The sequence below is a fragment of the Gadus macrocephalus genome, chromosome 17 (genome assembly GCF_031168955.1).
Source record: "Gadus macrocephalus chromosome 17, ASM3116895v1".
Taxonomy (NCBI): domain Eukaryota; kingdom Metazoa; phylum Chordata; class Actinopteri; order Gadiformes; family Gadidae; genus Gadus; species Gadus macrocephalus.
Window position 1 is genome coordinate 12409919 of NC_082398.1, and position 13216 is coordinate 12423134.

General features: G+C 38.4%; 1 protein-coding gene across 1 annotated transcript in view; it reads right to left on the reverse strand.

The window, feature by feature from the left end:
* Positions 1-7206: 7206 nt before the first annotated feature.
* pde5ab (phosphodiesterase 5A, cGMP-specific, b) overlaps positions 7207-13216 on the reverse strand; it is a 41518-nt gene continuing 35508 nt past the window's right edge. Inside the window, exons 16-19 of the mRNA XM_060035908.1 lie at positions 12678-12752; positions 12100-12183; positions 9787-11069; positions 7207-9229 (exon numbers count right to left, since the gene is read on the reverse strand). Of these exons, the coding sequence (XP_059891891.1) occupies positions 10950-11069; positions 12100-12183; positions 12678-12752 (279 nt within the window). The 3' untranslated portion in view covers positions 7207-9229; positions 9787-10949. The remainder of the gene's footprint in view (positions 9230-9786; positions 11070-12099; positions 12184-12677; positions 12753-13216) is intronic.

The window sequence follows — 13216 nt, forward strand, 5'->3', positions numbered from 1 at the left end:
TCATGAAAAAAAACATAAGGGGTAACACTGTTGTCTTTGTCAAATAAAATATAAGGGGTAACACCGTCGTTTTTTATTGGTCGTCATGAAAAATAACATAAGGGGTAACACTGTTTTTTTTATTGGTTGTCATGAAAAAAAACATAAGGGGTAACACTGTGGTTTTTTATTGGTCGACATGAAAAAAAACATAAGGGGTAACACTGTTGTTTTTTATTGGTCGTCATGAAAAAAAACAAAAGGGGTAACACTGTTTTTATTGGTCGTCATGAAAAAAAACATAAGGGGTAACACTGTTTTTTTATTGGTCGACATGAAAAAAAACATAAGGGGTAACACTCGTTTTTTATTGGTCGTCATGAAAAAAAACATAAGGGGTAACACTGTTGTTTTTATTGGTCGTCATGAAAAAAAACATAAGAGGTAACACTGTGGTTTTTTATTGGTAGACATTAAAAAAAACATAAGGGGTAACACTGTTGTTTTTATTGGTCGTCATGAAAAAAAACATAAGGGGTAACACTGTTGTTTTTATTGGTTGTCATGAAAAAAAACATAAGGGGTAACACTGTTGTCTTTGTCAAATAAAATATAAGGGGTAACACTGTTGTTTTTATTGGTCATGAAAAAAAACATAAGGGGTAACACTGTTGTCTTTGTCAAATAAAATATAAGGGGTAACACTGTCGTTTTTATTGGTTGTCATGAAAAAAAACATAAGGGGTAACACTGTGGTTTTTTATTGGTCGTCATGAAAAAAAACATAAGGGGTAACACTGTTTTTTTTATTGGTCATCATGAAAAAAAACATAAGGGGTAACACTGTTGTTTATTATTGGTCGACATTAAAAAAAACATAAGGGGTAACACTGTTGTTTTTATTGGTCGTCATGAAAAAAAACATAAGGGGTAACACTGTTGTTTTTATTGGTTGTCATGAAAAAAAACATAGGGGGTAACACTGTTGTCTTTGTCAAATAAAATATAAGGGGTAACACTGTTGTTTTTATTGGTCATGAAAAAAAACATAGGGGGTAACACTGTTGTCTTTGTCAAATAAAATATAAGGGGTAACACTGTCGTTTTTCATTGGTCGTCATGAAAAATAACGTAAGGGGTAACACTGTTTTTTATTGGTCGACATGAAAAAAACCATAAGGGGTAACACCCGTTTTTTATTGGTCGTCATGAAAAAAAACATAAGGGGTAACACTGTTGTTTTTATTGGTCGTCATGAAAAAAAACATAAATGGTAACACTGTCGTTTTTTATTGGTAGACATTAAAAAATACATAAGGGGTAACACTGTTGTCTTTGTCAAATAAAATATAAGGGGTAACACTGTCGTTTTTTATTGGTCGTCATGAAAAAAAACATAAGGGGTAACACTTGTTTTTATTGGTCGTCATGAAAAAAAACATAAGGGGTAACACTGTGGTTTTTTATTGGTCGACATGAAAAAAAACATAAGGGGTAACACTGTCGTTTTTTATTGGTCGTCATGAAAAAAAACATAAGGGGTAACACTGTGGTTTAATATTGGTCGTCATGAAAGAAAACATAAGGGGTAACACTGTTGTCTTTGTCAAATAAAATATAAGGGGTAACACTGGTTTTTTATTGGTCGACATGAAAAAAAACATAAAGGGTAACACTGTCGTTTTTTATTGGTCGTCATGAAAAAAAACAAAAGGGGTAACACTGTTTTTATTGGTCGTCATGAAAAAAAACAAGGGGTAACACTGTTTTTTTATTGGTCGACATGAAAAAAAACATAAGGGGTAACACTGTCGTTTTTTATTGGTCGTCATGAAAAAAAACATAAGGGGTAACACTGTTGTTTTTATTGGTCGTCATGAAAAAAAACAAGAGGTAACACTGTGGTTTTTTATTGGTAGACATTAAAAAAAACATAAGGGGTAACACTGTTGTTTTTATTGGTCGTCATGAAAAAAAACATAAGGGGTAACACTGTTGTTTTTATTGGTTGTCATGAAAAAAAACATAAGGGGTAACACTGTTGTCTTTGTCAAATAAAATATAAGGGGTAACACTGTTGTTTTTATTGGTCATGAAAAAAAACATAAGGGGTAACACTGTTGTCTTTGTCAAATAAAATATAAGGGGTAACACTGTCGTTTTTATTGGTTGTCATGAAAAAAAACATAAGGGGTAACACTGTGGTTTTTTATTGGTCGTCATGAAAAAAAACATAAGGGGTAACACTGTTTTTTTTATTGGTCATCATGAAAAAAAACATAAGGGGTAACACTGTTGTTTATTATTGGTCGACATTAAAAAAAACATAAGGGGTAACACTGTTGTTTTTATTGGTCGTCATGAAAAAAAACATAAGGGGTAACACTGTTGTTTTTATTGGTTGTCATGAAAAAAAACATAGGGGGTAACACTGTTGTCTTTGTCAAATAAAATATAAGGGGTAACACTGTTGTTTTTATTGGTCATGAAAAAAAACATAGGGGGTAACACTGTTGTCTTTGTCAAATAAAATATAAGGGGTAACACTGTCGTTTTTTATTGGTTGTCATTAAAAAATACATAAGGGGTAACACTGTTGTCTTTGTCAAATAAAATATAAGGGGTAACACTGTCGTTTTTTATTGGTCGTCATGAAAAAAAACATAAGGGGTAACACTTGTTTTTATTGGTCGTCATGAAAAAAAACATAAGGGGTAACACTGTGGTTTTTTATTGGTCGACATGAAAAAAAACATAAGGGGTAACACTGTCGTTTTTTATTGGTCGTCATGAAAAAAAACATAAGGGGTAACACTGTGGTTTAATATTGGTCGTCATGAAAGAAAACATAAGGGGTAACACTGTTGTCTTTGTCAAATAAAATATAAGGGGTAACACTGTCGTTTTTTATTGGTCGTCATGAAAAAAAACATAAGGGGTACCACTGTCGTTTTTTATTGGTCGTCATGAAAAAAAACATAAGGGGTAACACTGGTTTTTTATTGGTCGACATTAAAAAAAACATAAGGGGTAACACTGTTGTCTTTGTCAAATAAAATATAAGGGGTAACACTGTTGTTTTTATTGGTCGTCATGAAAAAAAACATCAGTGGTAACACTGTTGTTTTTATTGGTCGTCATGAAAAAAATAAATAAGGGGTAACACTGTGGTTTTTTATTGGTCGACATGAAAAAAAACATAAGGGGTAACGCTGTCGTTTTTTATTGGTCGTCATGAAAAAAAACATAAGGGGTAACACTGTTGTTTTTATTGGTCGTCATGAAAAAATACATAAGGGGTAACACTGTGGTTTTTTATTGGTCGACATTAAAAAAAACATAAGGGGTAACACTGTTGTCTTTGTCAAATAAAATATAAGGGGTAACACTGTCGTTTTTTATTGGTCGTCATGAAAAAAAACATAAGGGGTAACACTGTGGTTTTTTATTGGTCGACATGAAAAAAAACATAAGGGGTAACACTGTCGTTTTTTATTGGTCGTCATGAAAAAAAACATAAGGGGTAACACTGTTGTTTTTATTGGTCGTCATGAAAAAAAACATAAGGGGTAACACTGTTGTTTTTATTGGTCGTCATGAAAAAAATAAATAAGGGGTAACACTGTGGTTTTTTATTGGTCGACATGAAAAAAAACATAAGGGGTAACACTTGTGTTTTATTGGTCGTCATGAAAAAAAACATAAGGGGTAACACTGTTGTTTTTATTGGTCGTCATGAAAATAAACATAAGGGGTAACACTTTGGTTTAATATTGGTCGTCATGAAAAAAAACATAAGGGGTAACACTGTGGTTTTTTATTGGTCGACATTAAAAAAAACATAAGGGGTAACACTGTTGTCTTTGTCAAATAAAATATAAGGGGTAACACTGTCGTTTTTTATTGGTCGTCATGAAAAAAAACATAAGGGGTAACACTGTTGTTTTTATTGGTCGTCAGGAAAAAAAACATAAGGGGTAACACTGTGGTTTTTTATTGGTCGACATGAAAAAAAACATAAGGGGTAACACTGTTGTTTTTATTGGTCGTCATGAAAAAAAATCTGAGGGGTAACACTGGTTTTTTATTGGTCGTCATGAAAAAAACATAAGGGGTAACACTGTTGTTTTTATTGGTCGTCATGAAAAAAACATAAGGGGTAACACTGGTTTTTTATTGGTTGACATGAAAAAAAACATAAGGGGTAACACTGTTGTTTTTATTGGTCGCCATGAAAAAAAACATAAGGGGTAACACTGGTTTTTTATTGGTCGACATTAAAAAAAACATAAGGGGTAACACTGTTGTCTTTGTCAAATAAAATATAAGGGGTAACACTGTCGTTTTTTATTGGTCGTCATGAAAAAAAACATAAGGGGTAACACTTGTTTTTATTGGTCGACATGAAAAAAAACATAAGGGGTAACGCTGTCGTTTTTTATTGGTCGTCATGAAAAAAAACATAAGGGGTAACACTGTTGTTTTTATTGGTCGTCATGAAATAAAACATAAGGGGTAACACTGTGGTTTTTTATTGGTCGACATTAAAAAAAACATAAGGGGTAACACTGTTGTCTTTGTCAAATAAAATATAAGGGGTAACACTGTCGTTTTTTATTGGTCGTCATGAAAAAAAACATAAGGGGTGACACTGTGGTTTTTTATTGGTCGACATTAAAAAAAACATGAGGGGTAACACTGTCGTTTTTTATTGGTCGTCATGAAAAAAAACATAAGGGGTAACACTGTGGTTTTTTATTGGTCGACATGAAAAAAAACATAAGGGGTAACACTGTTGTCTTTGTCAAATATAGAATCTATAGACTGGGGGGCAGTCAAGGGAACATTCAAAAAAGTAGCAAGACCCTTTTAGTCCTCACCCCCTCTGAAGGGGGGGGGGGGGGTTCCGCCACATTGGGGACCGTTTGGGGGTACTCCCTTCTTGGTGGCCGTGTGAGCGGGGACTCAAACCTTAGTCTACAGAGCGTTAACCGACAGCCCTGACCGCTTCACCACCAAGACGCTAATTAGAGCGTGCTTGGAGCGTGCTTGGAGGTTATACTTGACTTTACCTTTCACATGATAGAGAAATAAGATTAATCCACTACGGTACCTCTTGAACCCTGGTTCAGAGCAGGGAACCATAGTGTCTGAATGCTCATCATTCTTATTAGCCGTGCGTGCGTGCGGGGACTCAAACCTGAGTCCCCTGAGTCCTGAGTAACGCGGTCCGAGCGTTAACCAACAGCCCTGACCGCTGCACCACCAAGACACTTTCCCACCAGAGTTTTTTTGGGGGTTATACTTGACTTTACCATTCACATGATAGAGAAATAAGATGAATCCATTACGGTACCTCTTGAACCCTGGATCGGAGCAGGGCACCTGAACATACATAGTGTCGGAAAGCTCATCATTCTTATTAGCCGTGCGTGCGGGGACTCAAACCTGCACCTGCAGAGTGGTAACCCACAGCCTTACCACCACACCACCAAGACACAGATCTTGATGTTTTGGAGGTTATACTTGACTTTACAATTCACACAGTCTAGAAATAAGAGGTATCCATTAAGGTACTTACTCCATCAGGGGACTTCAACACTGGTTCTCAGCAGGGAACCCGAACCTACATAGTGTCTGAAAGCTCATCGTGAAGGTCAGCATCTTATTGACCGTGCGAGCGGGGACTCGAACCCGCACCTGCAGAGTGTTAACCCACAGCCCTTACCACCACACCACCAAGAAGCAGATGAAGTTGTTTTGGAGGTTATACTTGACTTTACAATTCACACAGTCTAGAAATAAGAGGTATCCATTAAGGTACTTATTCCATCAGGGTTCTTAAACCTTGGGTCTAAGCGGTGAACAGAATCTAGGCTCAGCAAGAAAGGATGAGCAAATTCTTAATCCCTGTGAGCTGGGACTCTAACCTGCGTCTGACTTTTGATGATTTGACGATTTTGTTGATGGCGGTTAGACTTGACTTTACAACTCACATGATATAAAAAAAACATTAGAGAACATTAGTTGGACTTGAACCCCGGTCTCAGGAGTGTCAGCCAACTGCTCTCTCCACTACCCCATGGAGGTTATAATGACAAAGTGGGCAAAGGCTATATCAATCAGTTCAATAGAAATATCAACACAGACATTGTAGACTTACTAGACTTACCCTTTAGTTAATTAACATACATTAAACAGGAATTGAACAGGAATTGAACCCTGGTCTCCAGAGTGCAATCCAACAGTGCTCTCCACTGCACCACTGTTCAGATGTTTATTTCAAGACTCAGTAAGATACAGAAAGGATACTATAACTCTGCAAATCAATAGATGCGGCTGTCGAAAGCAAATGCTAACCCGGGGAATTCCCCTTCTTGACGCACAATGATGAATTTGGGATTAAACAAATGGTCTCAATCTTGGTAAAATAGGCAAATTTTCATATACCTCTGCGTATCCCTTTAAATTCCTTTGAAGGTCTAGGAAGGCCTATATTTTATCTCCAGCCATTACATATCAAGTGTCACATGTGTAGCGCTGTGAATGAAATACCGCAGACAATCTAGATCATATATATAAAACAATGACAGAAATCCTATTTGAACTGGTCTTTCATTATAAACATCACATCGCCCAGAAACGGTAGCAAAATCAAAGTGGAAAAACATCTTTGATATCACAGGGAAATACATTTTTCTACTTCAATGCATATCTTGTTCATAGATTTGTGGTTTGAGAGATTATCCTAGGTGTCATCCAACTCATTGGCTTCCATCCAACTTTATCGGATTCGCAATTGACTCCGACTGATCTCTTCGGTTTTACAGTAGGCACAGAAATCTAAAATAAGATTGATCTAATTCGTAACAAATGTACTGTTTCATGTCCTGTTTCATCTGCTGTTGAAGACTTCCATCATTGGTTCGACCCGTGGTTAAATTCATCAGACTAATCCGTTTCACCGGTTCGTCAAGGCCCATGAGATTGGTCTCGATAATGTTGTGTCCTTTCCTCTATTTCTACGGTTTTTGAATTCGGCGGAACGGCTTTACATCTGAATAGTAATATGAGAAAAGAAGGTCAGGTTATGCAAAGGACTACAATGACGAGCATCAAAACAGACTAGAGGCAAAAGTACAAGAAAGCAAGACAATGGCGATCACAACTCACTCAAAAACACACCCTCTCAGCACTATAACAACGCGTGTGAATGTTGTCACCAATTACATTTTTCCATCACAGTATGCTTGGTACCTTGCCATGGAGGCACCGTTTGACTTCACTGTTGTAAGTAGGCATTACATTAAATGAAAAAAGAGCTGACGATTGAAACGATACGTTTAAAATAAGAATTGGATTTTTGACATATGTAAGGTTACAACATCAAAAAATTCATACTTGTATACATATTTTATCATTGTCGATTCTTGGAATATCCCCTTACTTTAGAAAGACATGCCTGTCCTCAGAAAATGGTGGTGCACAGTACTGTGCTTGAGAACTTCCACCTGGATGGGTATGTTTTTGTTTATTTCAAATATGAATATATACCTCAACCCCAATGTTAACAAAATATGTATAATTCCTACAATCATTTATCTTTATTTATACAGGCACGGCAGAAGGTTCCCACACTTCATGGAGGAGGCCAAACAAATGCCGGCTGGACTACTTCCACCAGTCTTCAGACTGAAGCGAAAAAGAGAAGTGAATGACGTTTCCAGTGACAGAATAAAAAATATATATTGTATAGGCTTAATATTGATTTGACTGTTTGATTCTTTTGACAGTGAGTTGGAGCTGATGGCAGTCAGCATGAAGAAGCTATATCTTTAAGCTTCTGTAGATTATTTGTTACATAAATTGTGAGGAAACTTTGGTGTGGTTATTCTTCAATGTATATTGATATCAAATTATGATGATATACTTTACAAAAAATTAAATTTGATTCTATTAGACATATTAAAACAATTACTTCATTCTAATTACTTAATTCTAATGGTCAATTACTTAATGAGTAAAGTGTATAATACACAATTCCATTAAATAATTGTCTACACACTAAATCAGTTTATTCGTCTAAATAACGTAAAAAAAATGATGCTATAAAAAAGCTTACTGATGTTTTCATAATATTGTTTTATTCTAATTTTTTGGTCTAATAAGTTTAATAACGCAAAGAAAAAATCCTGAGGTATTTGTCTAAACAACGTTAAACCTTTAAATGGTTACTAACGTGTCGAAATATTTTTTTATTTCTATGTTATGTTAATTCAAGCGATAAATACGTTTATTTGTCTATAAAAAAAATAATCGGAGGTAACTTCCTTCCAGCCACAGTACTGCCGTCCCGCCTGGGTGTTCTGTCACGCCAGGGTGTTGTTCTCCGGGGCTGCAGCTGGATACTGTTGCCTTGTCGTGGTGGCGAGGGGGCTTTATTCCAAGACGGGCCATTCCGAATCTTTTCTTTCACAGCTATTTTCTTTGATTTCTCCTCCAGGACACTGCTTAGGCCTATGGGAGGTGTACTCCATGGTAAAATGATATTGGGTTTTTATAGTAGCTCTTACAGCTGTTTGCAGTATGCACAAATGATGTTACTATGAATATAATTAAGTAGGATTTATAACAAGTATTTTAATTCAGTTTTCTTAGTGTCATTTCAGAAATAATGTAATGTATTAACCTAATGTTAAAAACATTTGTCTTTCTTATATTTGAAGAAGAGTTGGGGTCAAAATAATTAAAAACAATGCCTACTTTTATTTTCGAATGATCAGGCACACGAGTTTACATTCCCAGAGAAAGTAAATGTTCCAATTCCAAAATGCCGCCAGGGTTGGTTGATATCTGAGCATGTATTTGGCGAAGAAGACAGTACAAATATATAAAAGGTGTGAGGGAAGGCTCTGTAGCTAATGTAAGTTAATGTAAATATGGTGCTCTTATCAAACTGTTTATTGTGAGTATCGAGTACAACATGTTGTGTAGGAAAAAACAGGTAACGGTTACAGATATTAGTGAAATAACTATGATGAGCTACGAAATTACAGATGCCTAAACCACCGCCGTCTGTAGTGTTGAATAAAAATGCCAAGTTTTTTTCTTCTAATTAATAAATTTCTCAATTGACAAAACAATTATGGGGACACGTACGTTCTCGTAGAAGGCAGTGTGATGGTCCAGTGATAGGTCACATGTTCTTTTACGTTCTTATCGCAGAGTTTGATTTGTCTATCTCTTGCCGCTTTTCCACCGCACATGTAGCTCGACTCGACACGACACGACACGACTCGACACGGTAGCAGCACGGGTCCTTTTCCACCGCAAATAGTACCTCCTGGACGTGGGCGGGGTCGGCTGCGCGAAAGGGCCGTGACGTATTTTTGTACGCGACGCAAACAACACCTACGCAACCCACACATGGACAGAACCCACATAACAACAATGGAGGACATCGATGCGATGGTATTCGTGTTCGTATTATTAGCTGGCATGTTGAAGAAGTTGAAGAAGTGGAATATGTTGGCTGCGGCGCTGCTATGGCTGTTACCAGCATGGTTACCATGTCGCTCTCGTGACTTCGTCACACTCTCTGGCCAATCAGTGGCCGGCCGTCTGCCAACGTCACCTTTTAGCATCGGCTCAGCTCGCTTGGAACCTAGAGCGAGGCGGTACTAGAAAAAGCAGCCACTTCAGGTACCAGATACCATGTTTTCGCGGTGGAAACGCAAAAATTGCGAGCTGAGTCGAGTCGAGTCGTGTCGAGCTGGTACCATGCAGTGGAAAAGCGGCATCTGTCACTTATTGGATATTTGTCCATTAGGTTTTGGCTAATTAGAAAATGAAGACGGTGGCTAAGTGATTGACAGTGGTCAATCGATAATCAACAGAGTACGGATGATGGTATTATTATCTTAGTATCTGAATTGTGAGTTTTGACTTATGAAATGGTACCTTGGTGGCAAGCATTCTTTCAAGAGGAGGCAGTGGAAGATTCTAGGCCCACTTCAATCACAGACCTAGTCTTTGGCCTTTGACATTTTGCAACTACAAAACAAAACATAATACAAATTAAAAACCAATCATACAGTATATTTCTTGGGGGTTGCCAACAATGTTTGTCCTAAACAAACTCAGAGCCAGGAATTAATTGATAACCTGCAATTCCTTTCAAGACTCGGGCGTTCGTAATGAGGATTCCCTTAGAATAGCGGAAACTAATAAATATATATCAAAGAAAAATAAATACGTATTATTGAAGAATAATGTGAACATTATAAAAGAGCCAAACTGTTATGTGTGCTTATGTTGAGTAACCATTTACCAAACTAAAACCTCAGGGATGGCACCAGAGATAACTGAAACAGATCCTCTGATTGGCTGAAATTGGTGCCGGGTGATGTTAACGTGGATTATCACATGGTCTCCTGCCCCATTTCTTTGTTACGTTTGAGCCGCGTAACAGTGATGTCATCTACCAAATCAGCAGGCAGTCATTTCAGGCAGTAAAAATGGCGCTTTTCCTGTGGTTCAATCTCAGCGTGTGGTTGGCATTCAAGTTGTTAACCAAAGCCCTTTGAACCTTTAGATATGTCATGAAACTGTTGCACTGTGTACATTAGAAGCCTAGTTATTCACTGTTAGTGGTTCTAGAGATTCTGGGTACATATTGGTTCTGGAGCTCTGCCACTGCTTCTTCCGGAATATTCTGTAGTCCTATTGCGTGATGACCTTGTCTTGGTAAAAGTGTTTAAAAATCTGTCATGAGTTTGTAAGTCAACTTTGTGCAAAAAATGTAAAAACAAAAACAAAACAATATATCTTTTTTGTTAATAACAAATGCTGCAGTAATAAATATAGCTTTAGTGCTGACATTGTCTCTGGCGATTGACAGCGAGTTGAAAACTATGACAAGTGGTGGTTGGGGGGGAGTGGTTTGGGTCTGGGGGCGGGGTTAACGCTTCTCATTCCAGGCCGTTGACTCCGCCCTTCTCGCACTGCTCCGCCAAACGCTTCCAACGCTGCCTGTTCTGCTGACAGCCGTCCAGCAGAGGGGAACAGTGCTCCGACATACCGGCCAGCGTCTGGACAAGGAGGTCAGAGACAGACAGAGACAGAGGAGAGAGAGAGAAAGAAAGATGGAGGAGAGCGAGAGACATAGACAGAGACAGAGGAGAGCAAGAGACAGGAAGATGGAGGAGAGCGAGAGACAAAGACAGACAGAGGAGAGCGAGAGACACAGAAAGAGACAGGAGGGCGAGAGACAGAGACAGGAGGGCGAGAGGCAGAAAGATGGAGAGGAGCGAGTGCCACAGACAGAGACAGGAGAGTGAGAGACATAGACAGAGACAGAGGAGAGTGAGAGACACAGACAGAGGAGAGTGAGAGACAGAGGAGAGTGAGAGACACAGACAGAAACAGAGGAGAGTGAGAGACAGAGACAGAGACAGAGGAGAGTGAGAGACACAGACAGAGGAGAGTGAGAGACAGACAGAGGAGAGTGAGAGACAGAGACAGGAGAGCGAGAGACACAGACAGAGACAGAGGAGAGCGAGAGACACAGACAGAGGAGAGTGAGAGACAGACAGAGGAGAGTGAGAGACAGAGACAGGAGAGCGAGAGACACAGACAGAGACAGAGGAGAGCGAGAGACACAGACAGAGACAGAGGAGGGCGAGAGACAGACAGAGACAGAAGAGAACGAGATAAGAGTTAACTTCTACCTTCAACGAGATAAGAGTTAACTTCTACCTTCAAAGAGTGTCAGAGAATCTAAACCAAAACTGTTGTTAACGTGAAATAAATTAATTATGTAGTATTATTTAATATATATAATTAAAATATAATTTGTGTAATTATTTTTATTATTAAAGAGTTGCCCAACACAACAAAAGTAAACTTTAAGAGCCGGTTATGAATATGATGTTTCTGCTTGGCTCCAAATGATGGAAGGGTAATCTCACATTCATTCGTTAGTATTCCAAGTGACATCGCTCATCACGTTATTCCAACTGAAAAAACTCATCACGGTATTTCAAGTGACATCACTCATCAGTGCCTTTCAAATGACATCGTAATGATAAAATGCGTGCGTGGAAAACAACACCGGCATACCTCGTACAACTGTGTGCAGATAGCGTCTATGAAGGAAACCTGCATGCTGGGGATCTTATCTCTCTTCTCACGGTTCATCAGGTCCTGAGAGCAGCAGCAGTGGGAAGAACGAAGGATGGGTGAAATAAGATACAGCTGCTCAGGTGTTCTTGACATTTTGTGGCTCTATGGCTGTGATCTTTCCATGATTCGATATGCTGTACGGCAAAAACTTCTTATGACGTATTAACCTGGTATAAACAGAATGGGTCATAACATGTTACATTTCGGTGCTAATGGAATGAATAAATACCAATGTAAGTCGTGATATTGTGTTCATTCCAATATCCGCATACTAAAGCTTGATAGTAGAATGTAACATTGGAGAACAAATGGGATCAGGAGCCAACACGATAGCTGCAATGAGGTTCAGCATGTCACGGTACTACTTATTATTATATCTTGTGTTGTTGCTGCTATGTGGCTGTTGAGGAACCAAGCCTAAGACGTTTACTCTTGTGTACTTGTATGATAAGATTTAATAATATAAACTCTGAATCTGAATCTCATGGAACATTCTGGGAAGGTGTTCGACGTACGATGGGCTCGATGTTCAGCTCCTCTCTCTCCTTGTCTCCTTGCTCGAAGAACTCTGTGGCCACCAGCTCAGCGATCTGTAAGAACGTACCGGAGGAAAGGTCAATCTCAGTGCACAATTCCCACGCAGACCACTGACCGACCCAATATGTGCGATGGATTTGTTTACAAATAACAAGATCATCTAACCCTATTTTGAACAGTGGCCAGCTAGCGGTCACTCTGAAGAATACAATAGAAAAGGTTCAACTGATATAGTGATTGTTGTTATCTTAACAGGGGGAAAAACACATTAAACAAATCCCTGTTCTGTACAAGAACGTCTGTCGTTATTAGAGGAGGAAGGAAGGAAGGAAGCCTCGGTTATTTTGACAGTTACTCTTGCTCTCTGAACCCAGGGGGGGACCATCAAGAGACGTTAAAAGACAAATGATACCAGAGGACAGGAAGGAGAAAGCAGTGAGAGTAAGGCAGCAAAGTGACCAAAACACAGGTGACTCTTGGATTAGGGGGGTGGAGGGGAGAGAGGACAGAGAGGGAG